Source organism: Tiliqua scincoides, chromosome 2, assembly GCF_035046505.1.
Source record: "Tiliqua scincoides isolate rTilSci1 chromosome 2, rTilSci1.hap2, whole genome shotgun sequence".
Lineage (NCBI taxonomy): Eukaryota > Metazoa > Chordata > Lepidosauria > Squamata > Scincidae > Tiliqua > Tiliqua scincoides.
Window position 1 is genome coordinate 35,679,175 of NC_089822.1, and position 22,460 is coordinate 35,701,634.

Below are 22,460 nucleotides of genomic sequence, written 5' to 3' on the forward strand. Positions count from 1 at the left end.
TTTAGAGGAAATCTGCATCACTGACTACCATCACTTGTAGTTTGGGCTTCAGATGAAGTTTGGAATGGATGACAGTAAGCCAGATAATACTTTTCAAATTCAAAAACTAAATCTAAGGAAAAAGAAAAAACTTGAATACATATTTGTACCACGAGAATGCATGAAACTGGCTTAAAACTACTAAAACTTTTGCATCCTACTCAGTCGAAATCAGTAGGATGTAAAAGCCTTAGGCTGGAATCCTAACCATACTTTCCTGAGAGTAAGCCCCACTGAACAAAATAGGTCTTACCTCTGAGTAGACCTGTTTAGGATTGTGCCCTACATTGTGGAAGCATTACACTCAGGGTGTTTTAGGAATAGAAAAGTGTAAACTTGTTCCTGATCATTCTGGAATGAGGAGTCACACAAAACTACCTTCTTTGTGTTGCTTCTGGCAAAAAGAATGGGCAGCCCAATCCTATCCCGCCACCAGTCAGTGCAATCCAGCAGCTCCAATGGAACACATGGAGCATGCTGTTGGCGAAGGTGACCAGACGGTAGGTAAAATCTTTTTGACTCACCTTCCCGATCCTCCCCTGAACTGCCTCTGCTGTCATGTTACCTTCCCTGTTGCAGGTTGGGTGATCCAGTTGCACATATGCATTACCTTCAGCCACATGCACTGACAGTTCTACAGGGCATGAGAGTGGTGTGGCTCTTAGGACACTAGCCCAGGACTTATAGCAGCAGATCATGAGATCTGCAGCTGAAGGTCCTTAACAGGATTGGGCTGTAACTCAAGTGACAGAAATATGTCTTTTTCTGCGAATTCCCTCTCTACACCAAAAATGCGAAACTAGAAAGCGCTGGAAGGCTAAACATGATAATATTCTTTCTTTAGTCCTAAGGCCAAATGCAAAACCAGGGTACAGAAAAATCTAGCAATACTGTGTTGGTTTATATTCATTGCCTCATAAGAGATTGGATGTTTGCTGCAAAGTTTTGAAGCCTACGTTCTCTTGAAGGATCCTGCCTTCCTGTCCTATTAAGCTCAACTGCTGGAAACAAATGCAGCATACTAACAGGGATTTTTACACTTTGATTGCTGACTGCTCTGAAAGGGCTGAAGCACTAAAGAAAAACAAATATGTTGCAGTAGTGTTCAGAGATCTAAGTAAACTTGGCATCTGTTGTGCTATGAATAATATTCAGGACTTTTAAATACAGCAATAACTTGCATTTTTGTCTGGTTAGGGACCACAGCATGGACAAAAGAAAAGAATGGATGAATGGCAAAGTACAGTACAGTATTGATATATGAATAAGCACAGATTGCCACGAATGCTCATCCATTGTAATATGAGCTGCCTTTAGAGTGGCATTTAAGCTGGGGAATGGAGTGTTCACTCAACTCTACAGCTAATTGAAAGCTGCTTTGGCTTTGACATGAATAAACATGTCAGGATGAGGATGTACTGGGCCACCAAAGCAGTGGGCAGAAGACAGTAGTGGCCCTGCCATCTGTGGGAGCTGCTGACACACCCAAACAGATGCTGTGGCACAGGGCAGGTTGGGTGCTACGTGACCCTAGCGGCAGCAGTAGACGCAGCAGTTGAATCCAAGTACCTGCCAATGCCAGTGGGAGGTGACTGATTTGGCTCTCACTCTAGTTGGGCAAGGGAAGCAACGCAGGCCTAACCTAGTGAGCGCCTGGTTCCCGAGAGCACCAGGGGAGTGCGAGTAGGGACGAGGGACAGGGATGATAGGAAAGGTGGCAGAAAGGGGCAAGACCTCTTTAAGTCAACAGGATCCACCTCATTTATTCATCCAGGATCCACTCACTGGAAATCATGGAAGTATGGATGAAATTGGACAAAAGAGCAAAGTGACAAAAAGTCAAGTGAACGAAGGTCAAGGTATTGACTTAGGAATGATGGCAGACATGTTTGGGAAACAGATGCTCCAGTACTCATGAGTGGGGAAATAAAGTTTGACAAAGTGGATGGTTTGGAAGAAAATAGTTTGCTTAAAAGAGATTTCTAGTAAGTCATGTTTTTTTAAAAGTTAAACAGAAAGCCTTTCAATGTAAAATTCCCATAAAGGCCAACAATGACTATACGAACAGAAGCTGGAATAGAAATACCATGTTTCTCCGAAAATAAGAGCTACCCCAAAAATAAGACCTGGTATGTTTTTTGAGAATTGCTGAAATATAAGTCCTACCCCAAAAATAAGACCTAGTTGTGATCAGGGCCAGGACGGGGGGCGGGGGGCGGAAGGGGTTCTCAGGCAGGGGGGCGGGTGGAAAATGTGACCAGGAATGCTGCACTCCATGCCCACCACCTAGAAAGCGCCTGCTGTGCTGCCTTGGGCAGAGGACACTGAGGAGCAGCTGAGGTGGGAAGCAGCAAGTGAGGCAACCTTGCCTACCGGGCTCTGAGGCTCTCCACACCTTCCAGGGAGTAAGTCCCATTAACTATAAAGGGACTGACTTCCGAGTAGACAGGCAGGCAGGGATCCTCCTGGGCACTTAGGGAACACCCTCTCCACACCTTCCAGGGAGTAAGTCCCATTAACTATAAAGGAACTGACTTCTGAGTAGACAGGCAGGCAGGGATCCTCCTGGGTGTTGAGGGGATATTTTTGTACGGTATATTTTTGTGCATGAATGACTGTGGATTGTTGTACATGAAAAAAAAAATAAGACCTACCCCCAAAATAAGACCTAGTGTTGTTTTTTTTTTTGAGCCAAAAAAATATAAGACAGTGTCTTATTTTCAGGGAAACACAGTAATTAATACTCACTGATGGGGAGATCCATGCATGCAACTTGGATGCGGGAGTTGCCACTGCAGAAGAACAATGTGCTTTAAGTTGAATGGTGGCTTGTTTCTTTGGCAGGGGAAATATTTGGCAAAGAAAGGAATCCAGGCTACAGTTGCATGTACGGTTTTCTCCCAGCTACAAACTGTGGCCTGTGTAACCTGCCCTAAGCACACTGTGGCATATACGATCAGAATATCTTAACTTCTCCATCAACACCTAGGAACTTTCATGAATGTTGTGTACAATAAGAAAAAGTGAGTCTACTTGTATGCTAAGTATTGAAAAGTTCTGGAGCTACCTTCAGTTGGAGAATGGTGGGTAAAGATATTGGACTTAGTTGAAGTCCATAATAAACATGATTTTTAAAAAAGAGAAGCCAGTAAAGACTTTTATGGACAATTAGAAACCATTCATGGACTTCCTGTGCATGAACAGGAAAATTGGTCTAATGAATTATGGATTTGATGAGTAGATAATTGATATAGAGACAAAATCTTCTGCTGAAAATAAAATAAAGAATGGATAATTAAATAATTGATACAGAGAGGAATAGAAAAAAAGGTTTTTTAAAAAAACAATTCAAGAAAATAGCACCATGAGTCGCTTAGCAACCGGGATGCGGACTGGTACCCCCATCATCAAGAGAGGCTTGACACTATACAAAGCCTCCAAAGACGAGGGGAAGCTGCGCTCCCCTTGCTTCCAGAGGCTTTTCGCAGAGACAGCACACAACTGCACTGAACAGAGCTCTCCTCAGCTCCTGAGGCTTGGGGGGGGGGTGCAGGGACCAGCGGCAGCGTTGCATATGCAGCCTATTGCTGGTCGGAGCTTCGCAAAGGGACGCTCACCTATATTTTAGAAATAACCAATAGACTGTTTAAGATGTGATGGTTTAAAATGTGATGAATTTGCAGGAGAATAAAATAATTCAGACTTAGGACTCCACACTTGCTATATAACTTTCAGTATCTGTTTTTATCTTTATTTTATTTCATCTTTTTCTTGTTTGTTTTTTCTTGTCTGTCCTACGTTTTAGACCTGGTAACTATGTTATTCTAAATTCAAGGTTCTCTGGGTTTGTTTTTGTTAATTTTAGTTGATAAAAATTTAAAGAAAAGAAAAGAAAAAGTGAGTTTACACCTATCAGCCTCTAAGAGTGATTTTCACTAGTCAACTACTTGCAAAGGAACATGTAGGATTTATCTTTTAGAAATAATAAGGAGGCAAATGTTCAAAAGCGTTATTGTAATTAGGATGAATAGACAAATAAGTATAACACAAACATGTTTTCCTGTGCTGCTGAAACAGCAGTAAGCATTTTGATTTAATGCAAAGCGTCCTTTTGTTTTTCACACCAATCCAAACTCACTCCCTGTACGGTGATGCAGCACAGCCTATGTGGCTACTGCTGCATCCTGGAGGGGAGTTATGGCCTCTGGAGAGAACAAATGTTCCCTTGCCCAGGGTAAAATAAACCCGACAAGCCACCATAGTGAGTGCAAGGCAGAATTGAACCATGCAGGTGGATCGGACCAGGGAAGGGGGCTAGGATTTGGCAGGTGCCGCTGCCCCCAAACCGCCCCCTCCCAGGCCTGATCTGCCCTCTGCCCTTCCCCTACCTGTAGCTGCTGTAAAGCTTATTATGCTGGCAGAACATGTGTTCTACCAGCATAACGACTTGCTAGGCTTTGGTCGTTTCTCATTTAATCAAGAAAGAACGTACATTTTAAGGATCTTTATTTATAAGTATGTATAAGATTACTATAAAAGTCTCTTTCTAAATGAAATTTGTAAATTTCCATCAGGAATAATTTAAACGGGCTCATTAGAGTAAGCAGTAAATTAATGTAATCGGTATAATATGTCCTTAGGGATATAAGCTTTAATCAGAACTGGAAAAGTGTTGTGAGTTGGATACTCTCTTTAGCTATGGCCAATACAAAAATAGTTTTTCCCTGCAGAACAGGTAATATATGTCACTGTTCCGCTCTGATTCCCAGCCATCAGGGTATTGAAGTGCTGGTGCTCATGAAACCACAATGAGCCAGAGATATATTAATAGCTTGCATAGAGAAAAAGGAAGGACGACACAGTGGGATCAATGTGCGCTTTCTCGTAGTGGAACCTCAGGGACTAATGGATTTCCATCCCTGAACTGCAGATCAATGTCTGCTGGCAGATTCAGCAATGAAACTTATTTTGCATCCTGCTACTGGAGGGGAAGCTGCCTTCTTTTCTTTTTTTCTCTCCCAGTCAAAGGAGACCTCCCTATCCTGGCTAGTTGGGAAAGTTTCCATAAGCAACAAAGTTCCTTTAGCATGTAATGAAAAAAGGTCAAATTCAGCATAAAATGGTATGTGCGTGCGGGACACACACACAATTCCTGCTTTGGTCATCAGAAGCAATGGCTCTGGGAACACCCTCTTACAGGATTTAACAGCAGAGGTAGTAAATGCCATGGTGGTCATCTCAGGCAGTAGATTAGTGGCAGATGCCCATCTCAGGCCTTCTAGCTGCATCCACTGCTCCCCCTTCTTTCCACTCCCTGGACTGGAAAAGGAACAGAGGGACAGAAAGGAAGAGGAAATCTGGAGGGAAGGGGAGTTCTGAGCTTGAACATTGGAGAGTGGGAGGACCAGAGGATGGCGCATTATTGGGTAAGGAGGGCAGCATTTGGCATGCTACCTCAGGAATCAGGAGGCCTTGAGCCAGCCCTTGCAACAGGAGTGGCTAACACTGGTAATGTTGAAATCCAACAATGACAGCAGAGGGAGAGACAACTTATGAGTTTGGCTTGCGTCACACACTGGTCTCCCATCCTGTCTCTATTTTCAGTGGGTGTAATGAATTTTCACCTTCCTATCCTGGCAACTGGGTGTGCCTGTCCCACCTCTGTCACCCCTAGATGCCCATGCATGGGCAAAATATTAGAACTGGGTGGACATAAGGGAAGACCAAAGTGCCTAGGCCTGAAAAGAACAATCAATATCCTGCTCAGACTCTGGAAATCATCACTCCAGAATTGTTGCCCAGGAGCATGAAAGGGCAGGTGAGTGGGGCAGGAATGCATAACTTTGCTATTTCTTCACATGCAATGAAATTAGAAATTGGTAAAGAGAGGAAATGATGCACACACATCCTCCAGTTTTCATCTACTCATGGCCCAATCCTATCCATGGGAAATACTGGTGCGTAACATGATCCACCAGTGCAATGAGAGCTCAGCTGATGGAAGATAGCTTCCGCTGATGAATGTCAACCTCATGCCAGGGCTATGTGCCTGAATCCTACACTGATACAGACCTGATGCAAACCAGCCACTACTGCTGGCTGGGGGCAATCATGGGAGTTTCTTGGGCATGTCATAGGTGTGACATGAACAGAGCGCCACAGGCACAGAGGCGCCAAATCCTAACCCTATACAGCAGGGTAGATGCATCCCTTTCTGCAGAAAATTGCTACACCAGCCTCAGACCAGGCAGAGATTAGAGGAGTCCCATACGGGGCTATGCGCATGTCCCTGCACTCTTTTCCTCTGTTGTCTATTCTAAGTCTTTCTGCCTACCTGCTTCCAATTCTGCCTAGGTCCCCAGCTAGTCTAGCCCAGTATCTCAAGCTAACGTGCCCATGTCTCAAAGCCAACAACTGAACACTCCAGCCTCACCATGCTTTGTCATGGAGCTGATGGCAATGATGTGGGGCAGGCTAACTATCCAGACATGGCAAGTATTCAACCATCATGTTGATTTGATAGGGTTCTGACTCAACCTCAGGGCCCAATCCTATCCAATTTTGCAGTGCTGGTGCAGCTGTGCCAATGGGGCATGCACTGCATCCTGTGTTGGAGAGGCACTCACAGAGACCTCCCCTCAAGGTACTGGAATATTTGTTCCCTTACCTCAGGGCTGCATTGTGGCTGCACAGGTGCTAGAAAGTTGGATAGGATTGGGCCCTAACGGCACAATCCTAACCCATTTTCCTGCACTGACATAAGGTCAATGCAACTTTGAGGTAAGGGAACAAACATTGCCATATCTTGAAGAGGCCTCCATAATTGCCCCCGAACTACAGGATGCAGTACATGCCCCACTGGCACAGTGCTGGAAAGATGGTTAGGACTGCACCCTAAGTTGGCTACTACAACAAATTATTTTCCTTCTAAATTAAAATGCACCATCATTTACTCAAGAAGCAAGGCAAAGGAGCTGTTTTTCAAAAACTGAATAACATATTTTTGAACCAGACTGTCTCCACAGGTTCTTTCTGTGTAACATCATTTTTGTCTCTGGAAATCATGTATTAAAAAAACAAAAACAACTCACATCAACCAAGGTAAAATTAAAATGGTAGAGATAATGGCATTGATTTATAGCTGATAGTATAAAAAAACTGGATTTGCTTACATTAGGGATAAATCTATTTATAGCTAACTAGTGGTTTATTAAAATCATATGATATAAGGTGTTATTTCTTACATCTCAGATAAAGCAGTATTTCTCTATGTTCCCTATGAAGAAATGCTTACCATGGATGTTATTTTATTGATTTTTGTAAATGTAGAGACTGCTTTAAAGTTAGATATAACTGAGGCTGCCTTTAATTTGCTTTTAATGCCACAATCACTGACCCTTTAAATTGCAAGCCAATTACAAGCATTGTAGTCCCATTACTAATTACATGCTGGGAGTGTATATTCAGAATGAGAATTTCAATATTCATCTCATTAGGAGAATGAAGGGAAAATAAATTACATATTTATTGGTTGGTGTGTCATTGACCTGAAAGATTAGGGCAAAAACTGAACTCAACACAGAAAGAACTGTACAGGCTACCTGAATCTTTCACTTGCAGAGAAATCATACAAAATTATGAGAAATAATAATGGTTCACTCTAGTAAAATATCAAGAGGTCCATAGGCAATTACACGGGGGGGGGGGGAGACTTCTCCCATTACAACTTAATTTTCTTTAGAACTCAAGAGCTCTAATACAGAAATAGGCTATATTTCAAAGAGTCGCAGAACAACACATTAAAGCAGGGGTCTCTAAACTTTTTGGCTGAAGGGCCGCATCAAATATCAGGCATGGTGTTGAGGGTCGGGGGAAAAAAATTAAATATAAAATTTAAATGAATACATTAGAGATGGAATTTAGATAAATGAATGAATGAATGAATGAATGAATGAATGGGCTCAAATGTCCAGGATTTCTCCAAACACCAACAGAGCCCAAGAAATAAAGCACACACACACAAATGGATCCCCATTCCTCCACCCCACAAGCACAACTCTAGTTGTGTTTGGTCAACTGGGACAGAGGCTCTCAGGAGATCAGAGGCTGGCTGCGGGTCAGATAGAAGCTCTTCACGGGCCACATCTGGCCCCCAGGCCAGGGTTTGGAGACCCCTGCATTAAGGTGATGTTTTATTTTATGGGACGTATTCTTTTCTGAGTGGTGTCATGTTTCAGTCACTTTCTAATGTTTTCCTCTAATAGTGATTGTTTTCTGTAGTTATACAGACTATAGAATGCCAGTACACAGATGTTCTATTAAGGGCGCAATCCTAACTCACTTTCCAGCACCAACATAAGGACAATGCAGCTCCTAGGCAAGGAAACAAACATTCCCTTACATTGAGGAAGCCTCTGTGAGTGCCCCCCAACTGCAGGATGCAGCACATGTCCCATTGGCACCACTCTGCCAGTGCTGGAAAGTGGGTTAGGATTTGGGCCTTAGCTGTAATTGCTAACAAGACACCCATCCATTATTTTGCTCAGTCTTTTTTTAAAAGGCATCTAGGTCATTGGATGACCAATAATTTTATAAAACTCTATCATATCTCTCCCTACACTGGTAGTTTTTTTGTCTACATTAAACATTCAACTGCTTTAGTCTTTTCTTACATGTAAATGCTTCAGTTCTTTGATCAATTCAGTCCCCCTTTCTGTAGTTCTTACAATGCTAAGTTATCCTTGCATGTGTTAGGAAATGTGAGTCCACTAAACCTATAGCTATGTGTTCTAGCATCCCTGCCTTAGATTACACAGAGCTACATCTCTGATGGAAAGGAAGGAAATTTAATCATTAAATGAATGTCTAGTGGTGGACTGAATCTATAACGATGGATGATAGGGAACTGCTCATCTATCTCTTGTTCGTAGAGTAGCAGAGAGGAAATGAAACTTATCTTAAAGACTAAAGTGGCTTATGAGAAGAGCCACATGTCTGGAACTCAACAGAGCTCTCATTTATCTGATGTGCTCTCAAGGTACAACACTGTATAGCTATAGACAAAGAAAACAGTCCTTGACTGAAGTTTTAAATTAAAATTATGTATAGGCAATTGTTACCAGTTTGGATTGATTAAAGGACTAGGATGCCAGTGCACAGACACCTTCTTTTGCTGTGTGGCATTGCAGTTGTGTCATGAAACACTCTCCAGATGCTCTGCAATGACATCATGCATCATTGACAAATTTCCGGGTTGGTGATCTACATGCTGCATGGAGCTCAGCTTGGAGGTGAGCTGTGCAGCTTATGCGGAACAGTGCCTACCAGTACAGGAGACTTTGGAAACATTTCAGTGCACCAGTTAAATGGATGAAAACACAGCAGCTTGCTGAAAAGTGGCTTCAAATGAAAACTCGTAAGAATCCTCAACTGGAGTCACTAACTTTCCACTTCTTGGAAGAGCCCATGACAATCTTCTGTCATTAGCAATTACTTGTAAATGAGGACTAATTCTTACAAGCAGCAGATAAAGCAGCAAGCCTGTCTGGGCTGTACCTCTTCAGGCAGCAAGATATGCCTGAAGATATGGAAGATATGGACTGATGCTGTTCCATTTAAATATATATGTATAATTTATTTTATTATTTTCCACATTTTTATACCACCCTTCCTCCAAAGAGCTCAGGGCAGTGTACACAGCTGCTCCTTTCCTTTAGTCCTCACAACAACCCTGTGAGGTAGGTGAGGCTGAAAGAAAGTGACTGGCTCAAGGTCATCCAGGAAGCTTCATAGCTGAGAAGGGATTCAAACCTGGATCTTCCAGGTCTAAGTCCACCTCCAAACCACTACACCACCCTGGCTCACATAAAAAACTAGTACTTCAAGAAGAAGGTTCTAGGTTAACCGTCTTCTGGACATACTAGTTTTTCTGTATGTAAATCTTTTTTTGGGGGGGGATGTCATCAGGTGAGCCCCCCATCTACAGTCTGAAGTAGTGTAGTTCAAATACAGGTTTACCATCCCTGCTGCTCTTAAGGACATAAGAAGAGCCTTACTGGATTGGGTCCAATGTCCATCTAATCCAGCATCCTGGTTCTCAGAGTAGACACCCAGATGCTTCTTTGTGAAAAACGGGTCATAAACTTTTGAGTTCACATGAACTATCAGTACTTACACTGGTGGAGGTTAACTACTACGTATTTGACATTTAGAAGTACACCGGCTCAAATGCACACATACATTTTCATAAGGGCACTTGTTGCATAGTTAGTACAATATAACAATAAGCTCTGCTTGTATATTTGTAAATGGATATCAAAAGGGCACGATACTGTATGAGTCACGTGCTCTCACTCATCCATGGGAACCTAAGTCCCATAGTGCTACTCCAGGTCTGCTCATCACTTAGAGAAGAGGAGAGTGCTTAACATTATGTTACCAAATCTGCATGACTATCACTTCTTCATAGCTAGATCTCATTCTGTTCTTGTAACTGTTAAGTTACATTCATTTGGGATTAATGAATCACATGGAAAGCGAAAGGAATGTCTTATCCAATGCTATTTTCAAAAATGATTCGGTTTTGTATAAATACCATCTCGCAGAACCAGTTTTGAGCCAAACTTTCACCAAGGCAGATGGGAAGTGACTGGGTTTTTGGATTGTGTGACATGTAAAAATGTGCCCATCAGCAGCTGTTGCTACTATGATAAGAAAGAAGGCAGTGTAAATGCTATTCTATTGCTAAACATCTTTGTAAATTTGTAGTTATGCTCAGAATATTGTCGTGGAGACAGGCTAACACTTTTTGAGAAAGCCTGGACCACTGAAAAACTTACAGCAGTTGCAGTAGGAACTATTCCCATCAGTCTACAGCCAAATAAAGGCTACAAATAAAATATTTGATAATAATTTACCATTTATCTTCATTGTTTTCTTAAATGACTTTGGCAATAGAGACTAGAAGATTCCACCCCAGCCCACTGCTCCATCTGTTACCTGAATCCATGGCCATCTGTCATTTTCTGCTGCCGTCCAAGCATTTACAAGACCCTTTTTGTTAAGTCGTGCATAGTAGGGATACCATTTTTGGAGACCAAATAGAGCTCGATGGGTGGATGAAGCAGTAATTTGCTGATTTGAAATTATTCCGCCTTCAATTCCCAACGGCCCAGAACATTCTGTGGGGAAAAAATGAAAAGAAAAAAATCAGAGGTTCCAGAGCATCCTGAACTGAAATCATCCATAACGACCAGTTTGAGTTATGGCACTGGAAAGAATCATTCTATGAATGTTAAAATTTACACTTAAAATTTAACAATAAGGAAACTAAACTAAAATATATCTTTAAGCTGAGGCAAATTTCTTTTGTTTGATCAACAGCCCAATCCCTACCTAACCTGGTGTGCAGCAATTCAGCAGTGCCAACGTGGCATCTGCTGGGTACCGCAAGGGAGTTTAGATCTCCTCTCTTGTTTGCTCCCTTCCCCTGGGGTAAGCCCCTGCTGTCCAGGTGTGTCAGCTCAGACCTGTGCCAGTGATATCAGTGACGTAAATTCGCTTGGACCATATCAGTGGTGGACCTGTTGGCTCGGAATCCACACTGCGATTCTGGATAGACGCTCTCTGCAAGTACCTGGAGCCTCTTTAGTACAACTCGGGCAAACAGCTTTCCTACAACGCTAAGGAGAGAGATGCCGCGGTAGTTGTTGCAGTCACCCCTGTCACCTTTGTTCTTGGGAGACCACTGATATGGTATTCTCCCTTAGACAACTGCAGGAGAAATGCAGGGAACAACGACAGCCACTCTTTATAGCCTTCATAGATCTCACAAAGGCTTTCGACCTGGTCAGCAGAGACGGCCTCTTCAAGATTCTCCCCAAGATTGGATGTCCACCCAGGCTCCTCAGCATCATCAGATCTTTCCACAAGGACATGAAGGGCACTGTTGTCTTCGATGGCTCCACATCAGACCCTTTTGACATCCGAAGCGGAGTGAAGCAGGGTTGTGTTCTTGCACCAACCTTGTTTGGGATTTTCTTCGCTGTCCTGCTGAAGCAGGCCTTTGGAACTGCAACAGAAGGCATCTATCTCTGGACCAGATCAGACGGAAAGCTCTTCAACCTCTCCAGACTGAGAGCAAAATCCAAAGTCCAGCTGAAATGTCTGCGTGACTTCCTCTTTGCCGACGATGCAGCTGTCACTACCCACTCTGCCAAAGATCTCCAGCAGCTCATGGATCGTTTTAGCAAGGCCTGCCAAGATTTTGGACTGACAATCAGCCTGAAGAAAACACAGGTCATGGTTCAGGATGTGGACTCACCTCCCTGCATTACAATCTCTGAGCATGAACTGGAGGTTGTCCATGACTTTGTGTACCTTGGCTCAACGATCTCCGACACTCATTCTCTCGATACCGAGCTAAACAAGCGCATCGGTAAAGCAGCTACCACGTTTTCCAGACTCACAAAGAGAGTCTGGTCCAACAAGAAGCTGACGGAACATACCAAGATCCAGGTCTACAGAGCTTGCGTCCTGAGTACACTTCTGTACTGCAGCGAGTCATGGACTCTTTGCTCACAACAGGAGAGGAAACTGAGCGCTTTCCACATGCGCTGCCTCCGACGCATCCTCGGCATCACCTGGCAGGACAAAGTTCCAAACAACACAGTCCTGGAACGTGCTGGAATCCCTAGCATGTATTCACTGCTGAAACAGAGACGCCTGCGTTGGCTTGGTCATGTCGTGAGAATGGATGATGGCCGGATCCCAAAGGATCTCTATGGAGAACTCGTGCAAGGAAAGCGCCCTACAGGTAGACCACAGCTGCGATACAAGGACATCTGCAAGAGGGATCTGAAGGCCTTAGGGATGGACCTCAACAAGTGGGAAACCCTGGCCTCTGAGCGGCCCGCTTGGAGGCAGGCTGTGCAGCATGGCCTTTCCCAGTTTGAAGAGACACTTTGCCAACAGTCTGAGGCTAAGAGGCAAAGAAGGAAGGCCCATAGCCAGGGAGACAGACCAGGGACAGACTGCACTTGCTCCCGGTGTGGAAGGGATTGTCACTCCCGGATTGGCCTTTTCAGCCACACTAGACGCTGTGCCAGAACCACCTTTCAGAGCGCGATACCATAGTCTTTCGAGACTGAAGGTTGCCAATACAAATTCGCTTGGACCAGTGAAGGCAGATTGGGCCTAGGAAGGTGTTAGAATCTGGCAGGCACCACTGCTGCTGAACCCACCCCCTTCTCAGACCTGATCTGCCCTCAGCTCCACCCCATCGCCCCTATGTTTCACCCTTCCCCACCTCCCTCCCTCCCCAGAGTGAACCTATCTGGGGCAGAGGGCATCCAGTGTTCACCCCCTCCCTACCTAACTTCTGCTACCTGTGCAATCCTAACTGGTGCCAGCGGGCATGCAGTGTCTGTTGCCATGCTGAGCCAGTTGCTTATTGATGCTGGCATCAGCCATCCTGTGTAGTCTGGTGTGTCACATTTGTGACAGTGGAAAGTGCATTATGCTGCCAGAACACTCATTCCAACAGCATAATTGGTCCACAGCATTGGGCCAAAAACCTTAACATCAGAACCATTATAGGTTAAACTACCTAAACCAGTGGTTCTCACACATTTAGCACCAGGACCCACTTTTTAGAATGAGAATCTGTCAGGACCCACTGGAAGTGATGTCATGTCCAGAAGTGACATCATCAAGCAAGAAATTTTTTAACAATCCTAGGCTGCAATCCTACCCACACTTACACCGGAATAAGTCCCATTTACTGGCATTGTTAAAAGATATACATAGTAGCTTGTTAAAAGTATAGGTCCGTAACATTTCCTCAAATGCAGTCACATACCATGGTAGCATCTAGTCTGATATACTAAAAATAAAATATTGAAATGAATGGGGACCCACCTGAAATTGGCTTACAACTCACCTAGTGGGTCCTGACCCACAGTTTGAGAAACACTGACCTAAACAATGAAATTAAACAAAATTATCTTATTTCCTACAAGACTGACCATGCCATCCTTAGTTTATTTACCTCTGAGAGGTGAAAAGGCCTCACAATAAATTAGTGGCATCACTGCACCTGGATCTATGTATATGAATTTAGGTCTGTCTTGAGGCATAACAAGTATAATTTCCTCCCCTCTCTGACCATTGCATCAACTGTAGGAGTAAGAGCTTTGGTGAAGAGGTATTGAATCTTTTCAGCAGGGATAGTTTTAGGTTTAACAGCCCTTCTTGAAGTAAAAAGCATCTTGAATCTTTTTGAAACTGACTGAAACAAGAAAAAATTGACAGCTATCCTTAAGGCCTCCCAAATAGCTGAACAAACTGTTCAAAACAACACTTCCAGATAAATTAAGCTAACATATATATACTATACTGTTGAATCTCATTCAAACCTATTCAGTCACACTGAAGTAACCACCACGGCAGCTTAAAACATTTAATTAAACAGTATTAAAAACCAGCTTTAAAACAACAACAATAAAAAGACATAAAATACTTATAAATACTGTAATAAATATAACTAATTATGTGGATTGCTGATTGCACTCTTTCACTCAGTTCATAAACTAGCTAAATGGTGCATTTCAATTCAATGATACTCCTTTTCAGTTTAATGCAGAAAATAGTCTTCAGTTTAAGAGCCAAACTATATGTTAATTATTCAGTAATGCATATTATTATTATGCCAGTAATATTTTTGCATCATTGTTATGGCAATGGTATTTTATTCCAAAGGCAGCTAAAGACTTACGTATTCACCCTCGCAACTGGAGCCTTGCTTGATTTCTACCACATTGTCTTATTTATGTTTATTTTTCATGATGCCAGACTGATTTATTCATGTTTTGTTGAGGAGCTGAATTATTAGTTAATATTTTGTTGGTTAGTGCTTATGGTTTTACACTTTGATGTAAGTCAACTTGAATGCCTCCTAGTGGAAGGAAAAGGTGGCATATAAATATTTTGAATTAATTACCGCCAATCCTATGCCCCACCATTGGCACTGATACAGTTGCACTGGGGGAGTGTACACTGCATCCAACAGGGAGGGTGATTGCAGGTAAGTAAAAAACAGGAGGTAAGTAAAAATATTTTTGCTTACCCCAGTTGGTTGCCTGATCACCAATAGGTTTCCTTGGACCTATGCCAGCCATTTTGGTAGCATATGTCCATGAAGAGAAAGGCGGCAGGGAGGCCTGGAACAGAGGGGATAAAATCTGGTGTGTGTTGGTGCTGCAGAGATCCACCCCCTGCTCTCCACTGATCCTCCACAAATTTGTAATACAATGGGGCTTTCACACCTCTGTCTATTAAAAGACAGAGGTGTGAAAGCCCTATTAAAAGACAGAGAGAGGGGGAGGATTTTGTGAAGACAAAGTGGAAGTGTAGTGGAGATTTTGCCCATTGTTTGGTGAAGGCATAAAACTGCCTTCAAACACAGCTCTGCCTTCAGTACTACTATTATTTGTTTGATGAGAAAAAGTTCTGGTAGAAATAAAAGTCAGTCGAAAGTGAGCATGAAAGAATGAACAGACAAGTGAAGGTTCCAGCAGAAGGTTGGTGTGACTACTCAATTCATTCACTGGCCCAGCAACCACAGAAGCAACTCATCATTTTCAAAGTAAAAGTACTCGTAGTATATCTTTGATATAGTGTCCAGTACACAGACCCCATTAATGAAGTGCAATAATCAGAGAGTTGAACATATGTTGTCATGTCATTTCCATATTTCTTTTCTTTTCTTTTTTTTTTTAAATAGAAGCTGGGTCTCCCCATGGGAAGGGTTAAGAACATAAGAACATAAGAACAGCCCCACTGGATCAGGCCATAGGCCCATCTAGTCCAGCTTCCTGTATCTCACAGCGGCCCACCAAATGCCCCAGGGAGCACACCAGATAACAAGAGACCTCATCCTGGTGCCCTCCCCTACATCTGGCATTCTGACTTAACCCATTTCTAAAATCAGGAGGTTGCGCATACACATCATGGCTTGTACCCCATAATGGATTTTTCCTCCAGAAACTCGTCCAATCCCCTTTTAAAGGCGTCTAGGCTAGACGCCAGCACCACATCCTGTGGCAAGGAGTTCCACAGACCGACCACACGCTGAGAAAAGAAATATTTTCTTTTGTCTGTCCTAACCCGCCCAACACTCAATTTTAGTGGATGTCCCCTGGTTCTGGTATTATGTGAGAGTGTAAAGAGCATCTCCCTATCCACTCTGTCCATTCCCTGCATAATTTTGTATGTCTCAATCATGTCCCCCCTCAAGCATCTCTTTTCTAGGCTGAAGAGGCCCAAACGCTGTAGCCTTTCCTCATAAGGAAGGTGTCCCAGCCCCGTAATCATCTTAGTCGCTCTCTTTTGCACCTTTTCCATTTCCACTATGTCTTTTTTGAGATGCGGCGACCAGAACTGGACACAATACTCCAGGTGTGGCCTTACCATCGATTTGTACAACGGCATTATAATACTAGCCGTTTTGTTCTCAATACCCTTCCTAATGATCCCAAGCATAGAATTGGCCTTCTTCACTGCCGCCGCACATTGGGTCGACACTTTCTTCGACCTGTCCACCACCACCCCAAGATCTCTCTCCTGATCTGTCACAGACAGCTCAGAACCCATCAGCCTATATCTAAAGTTTTGATTTTTTGCCCCAATGTGCATGACTTTACACTTACTGACATTGAAGCGCATCTGCCATTTTGCTGCCCATTCTGCCAGTCTGGAGAGATCCTTCTGGAGCTCCTCACAATCACTTCTGGTCTTTACCACACAGAAAAGTTTGGTGTCATCTGCAAACTTAGCCACTTCACTGCTCAACCCTGTCTCCAGGTCATTTATGAAGAGGTTGAAAAGCACCGGTCCCAGGACAGATCCTTGGGGCACACCGCTTTTCACCTCTCTCCATTGTGAAAATTGCCCATTGACACCCACTCTTTGCTTCCTGGCCTCCAACCAGTTCTCAATCCACGAGAGGACCTGTCCTCTAATTCCCTAACTGTGGAGTTTTTTCAGTAGCCTTTGGTGAGGGACCGTGTCAAACGCCTTCTGAAAGTCCAGATATATAATGTCCACGGGTTCTCCCGCATCCACATGCCTGTTGACCTTTCCAAAGAATTCTATAAGGTTCGTGAGGCAAGACTTACCCTTACAGAAGCCATGCTGACTCTCCCTCAGCAAGGCCTGTTCGTCTATGTGTTTTGAGATCCTATCTTTGATGAGGCATTCCACCATCTTACCCGGTATGGATGTTAGGCTGACCGGCCTATAGTTTCCCGGGTCCCCCCTCTTTCCCTTTTTAAAAATAGGCATGACATTTGCTATCCTCCAATCTTCTGGCACCGTGGCCGTTTTGAGGGACAAGTTGCATACCTTAGTCAAGAGATCTGCAACTTTATTCTTCAATTCTTTAATAACCCTTGGGTGGATGCCATCAGGGCCTGGTGACTTATTGATCTTTAATTTATCAATGAGGTCTGAAACATCTTCTCTTTTAACCTCTATCTGACTTAACTCCTCGGTTAGGAGGGGCCGTTCGGGCAGCGGTATCTGCCCGAGGTCTTCTGCCGTGAAGATAGATGCAAAGAACTCATTTAATTTCTCTGCCATCTCTAAGTCTCCTTTTATCTCCCCTTTCCCTCCCTCACCATCCAGAGGGCCAACCGCTTCTCTGGCGGGTTTCCTGCTTCTAGCATATTTGAAGAAGCTTTTATTATTCCCCTTAATGTTGCCGGCCATGCGTTCCTCATAGTCTCTCTTGGCCTCCCATATCACCTTCTTACATCTCTTTTGCCACAGTTTATGTTCTTTTTTATTCTCCTCATTAGGGCAAGACTTCCATTTACGGAAGGAAGCTTCCTTGCCCTTCACAGCCTCTCTAACTTGGCTGGTTAGCCATGCGGGCACCCTCCTGGATTTAGTGGAACCCTTCTTTCTTTGCGGTATACACCTCTGCTGGGCCTCTATTACTGTTGTTTTAAGCAGCCTCCATGCACTCTGGAGAGATTGGACTCTTTTTACCCTCCCTTTCAACCTCCTTCTAACCAGCCTCCTCATTTGAGGGAAGTCCGCCCGTCGGAAGTCAAGGGTTTTTGTTAGAGATTTGCCTGGTATTCTTCCCCCGTGCATGTCAAAACGGATTGCAGCATGATCACTGTTCCCCAATGGCTTAGTAACGTTTACATCTCTAACCAGGTCCTGCGTACCACACAATATTAAATCCAGAGTCACCTGTCCTCTGGTGGGCTCCGTGACTAGCTGATCTAAGCCACAGTCATTTAGCACGTCAAGAAATCCGGTTTCCTTATCGTGACCAGAACACAAATTGACCCAGTCAATATGAGGATAATTGAAGTCCCCCATGATTACAACCCTGTCCCTCCTTGTCACCTCCCTGATCTGTTTCCTCATTTCCCTGATCTGTTTTACCTCTCCCTCCCCAATGTCACTCTCTCAAAGAGAATCACTATCCCAAAAGCTGCTATTTGGCCAGGGAACAAAACTGCTCCATATGCCCATATTTTTTGCCTTTCTGGGGGAAACAACACTTTCTGAGGAGGAATTTCAACAGGAAAATGGCAGGGTAGGAAAGGTTCTCCCTCCCTCCTACCCCACAGTCCTGATCGGGATGGGGACTGTGCAAATATTCTGCAGATATTCTGTGCAGAGATCTCTGCAGATATTATTCTTCATCTTTTGTTTTGAATAAGAGAAAAGCAAAGGCCCACTCCTTGTTATACCTAGTCTTAGCATGCAGTGCCAGTGAGCTGGCCAGAAATATAGTTGCTCCTGAGCACATTCTTGCGTGTTCTGTAACACAGAGGAGGGCAAGGGTCACCATGCTATCCATAAATGATACTTATTCCGAAATCTAATGCTTAGAATGGCAGTAGGCCCAGTATACATCATGAGTTATGCAGGTGATAAGGCGACCACTGTCTAATAATGGCTGAATTGCTGTTCTAACAGGTGCAAAGAGAATGTGGTAGACTGAAAATAAAGTTGTTGGGAGCGTATTGCTATTAGTGGAGGTGGTAAGGTTTGCTGCATTGAGTTCATTTATCATGTCCGCAGAGCTCCACAAGTCAGCAGCAGTTCAGCACAACAGATTTCCAATGGGCAGAATGCACAAAGGAAACCTGCTTCAGACATCTGTGGCCTTCTCTTCTTCCCAGCACCTCATATTCTGGAAAGAGATTACTCTGGCTGTGCTTAGCATAGCATGATAATGGCCTTGAACACAAAACCTGGCAGTGGGATTATAGACAACCTCCGAACTTGCAGTAGTAATAATCATTCCTGCATAAACTTTCCAATGTGCAGTTAAGCTCACAGCCATTTCCATTCACTTGCAGGTGTTTTGTTTAGGGTACTTCTCTTTGGGTAAAAAAAGAAGATAGCAGTGACCTTATGAGCAATCTGTTTAGATGGCTGGGAATGATTATTGCAGAATTTTATTTCATAATATATTCATAACCAATATGGGCCATTACTGGATTTCCTTGATGCACAGCTAAAAAGCCTCTTCTCTTCAGATGAGAAGGCCAAACAAAACAAGCATGCATTGCACAAAAGCTCTAGAAGACACAGAATCTTCCTTCCTTCAGGCAGAAGCACAACACTATTCAAGCTGCTTCATTACTGTGGTACCATAAAATTATATGATTATGACTACAGGGGCAATTTTAGGGGCCCATCCATTTTACTGACAGCTATTTAAAACAGTTGGCAGCCATGGATTACTGGTCCCTCTTTAATTCTTCACAGATTCAGTGATAATTGAACACAGATCTCTGTCCTACTCAACCTTATGAAAAAGCCTATTTTCTTCTGCAAGCAGTTTATGCTGTTTGGTAAACCTTGGCTAGCAATAGCTCTGTATCACAAATAGCATACTGGTGCTCACTAGAACCTGCATTTGAACTTGGTCTTGATTTAGATAAAGCAAAATCCAGATTGGCAGAATGGAGCAAATGTTTTTCTACTGCAAATACTCTTATTAAGGAAGTTGAGAAACTAGACTAGAGCAATATTTAGGTTCAGGTTTGTCAGATATTTATTCATTTGTTATGCATTTATTCACTGTTACAACAAGGTAGTTGGAAGCAAATAAGGACTGGCTTTTGAAGCATATGGGGAACATGTCTGCTGGGCCTTCAAAGGGTAGCTCCAGGGTTGAAAGCTAGATGTTATCACCAAAGCTACTGCCAACAACCAAGAGTGCATGTATGGGTTACTGATATTTACAGGCTGCCCAGCAGGACTTATTCCCTGGTAAATTTAAACACATTTATTAAGACTTCAGCCTTAGTAACTTCTGACAGCCACAGTGATTTGTGGGAAACTTAAGCTGAAATCTTCTACACCAGCCATTCTCAACCGGAGCCATAAGCCTCCTTCGGGAGCCTTGGCATATTTGAAGGGGGCCACAGACTGTTGTTTAATAATAAATGATTTTATCTTTATCATGTTGCATCCTTGTTTGACAGGGTGGACCTGAAACCTGAGAAGAGCTCCTAAGGGGCCGTGACCAAAAAAAGGTTGAGAATGGCTGTTCTGCACCATTCTCTGGAAGTAAATTACATTGGATTTAATGAGGCTTACTTCTGAATTGACTTGGATAGATGTTCACTGTTCTCTACTTGGCACCAGATGGCAAATATGCAACTAATGGTCACCAGAATGGACAGCTAATGTGGTTGAAAATGAACACAGTCCAAAAATCTGGTGGCAATGAATACAAGACAAAAGAGAGCCGTGCAGCTCTCTGCAATCCTATCTTATGCTGGAACAGGCAGGCCAGGAGGCCTGTGCTGTATCCAGACCAAGATAGGGCCCCGAAGTGGCTCAGTCAGAGGTAAGGGGAAACTGTTCCCCTTACCCCAGGTAAGCCACTGCAGCCTTAATGGGTCTCCTCGGACTTGCACCACCTCCTGTAATGGGACTTGCACTGGCCCAACGGCACCGCAGGATTACGCCCTTATTTTATTATCCTTTTTTAAATTATTCAAGACAACTTTTTTTGTTGTCAGTATAATTATGATCCCTGTCCAAGTATAGAGACAGCACACGCTCCCCTATTTTGTCTCTTAAGCATAGAAAATTGTTCTTTGGGCAGGAATAATTTTATTCAAGCACATGAGGGTTTCGATAGTTGCATACGCTCTTCTAACATACAAGAAACAATAATGATAGTTATTTGCAATATTGTTGGTCTATTTCTCCTACAAAAATGTATTTTTGTCTACTAATGCAGAGTCATATTGTTCCTCTTGTTATTCATTTCCAGTTATATTGGCAACTGAAAGGTCAGCGGCATTATTGTGGCCAGCCCACCCTAAGGCACCATCAAATAGGAACACACTTAGAAGGCACTGGACAAAGGTAATATCTAGCTTTAGCCTTATCAGTTTTCTAGAAGAGAAGTATCTTTCCTTAAGTGCAACAAAACACTCCTTCTAAAACATGACAAGAATGTTACCAATTCAGACACTTTTACCAACATAGTTTAAAACATACCAGTTGAACAACTTCTGTATAGGCTGACAGCATCGCTCATTTCTTTTGGAAACAATTAAGAATGCTATACTAAAGCACAATGCTAAAAATGAGCTATAGCCACCAGAGATGCATGATTGCATGCAAACTGCTCTAATCTAAATACATTTTAGAAGCCACAATGCCTGACATTTTTAAAAACAAAAATATGTATTAGCTTTTTAGACTTCTAGTAATTGTATGCCAGATGTAAATCATGAAAGATGCCCCACGGATATGGACTGCAGGAATCTGCATACATTTATGTGCAGTATCAGAACTGTAACATCTTAAACTGGAATAAAATATGATTGACATAAAGATAAATCTCAGTTAAATGGGAGACGCTTCAGAATTAATGCTGGCATTACAAGGTTCCAAGCTAAATTGTCCGTAATCACAGAGAAGAGCTATTTGAACATTGCAGGCTTGATCCTGTCAAGTGCATGCAGAGTATGTGCGCATGGAAGAGACCCACTGGGTTCAGGGTGCAGCACCTGCACACGGAGGAGTTTCAGAGGCATCAAAAAGGTCTGTTTTCCCATTCCTCCATCAATGTGATGCACAGGTATATGTGTAGGCAACACAAAAAAGCACTGAAGTTTTTCATGTGCAGGTGCTCCACCCGTGTTCATTCAGATGAAGCTCACAGAATATATTCCTGGTTACTGGTAAAATAATGGCTTTTTCAGATAAGTGAGGAAAAATGAATTGGTGGAGGTGTGGGGAGGTTTGCAGTGTGGCCACATCCATCCAAACTGCTGAACAGAACCTACTTATTGGTGTACCTTATCTGCATAGGCTGTGTTCATTTGCTCTGCACACACTGACTCAGCTCCCTGCTTTTGCATCCCAGC

At 43.2% G+C, this 22,460-nt stretch overlaps 1 protein-coding gene across 1 annotated transcript in view; it reads right to left on the bottom strand.

Moving 5' to 3' along the window:
- EDIL3 (EGF like repeats and discoidin domains 3) overlaps positions 1 to 22,460 on the bottom strand; it is a 190,856-nt gene that overhangs the window by 76,120 nt on the left and 92,276 nt on the right. The window contains exon 6 of the mRNA XM_066612550.1: positions 11,038 to 11,219. Within this exon, the coding sequence (XP_066468647.1) occupies positions 11,038 to 11,219 (182 nt within the window). The remainder of the gene's footprint in view (positions 1 to 11,037; positions 11,220 to 22,460) is intronic.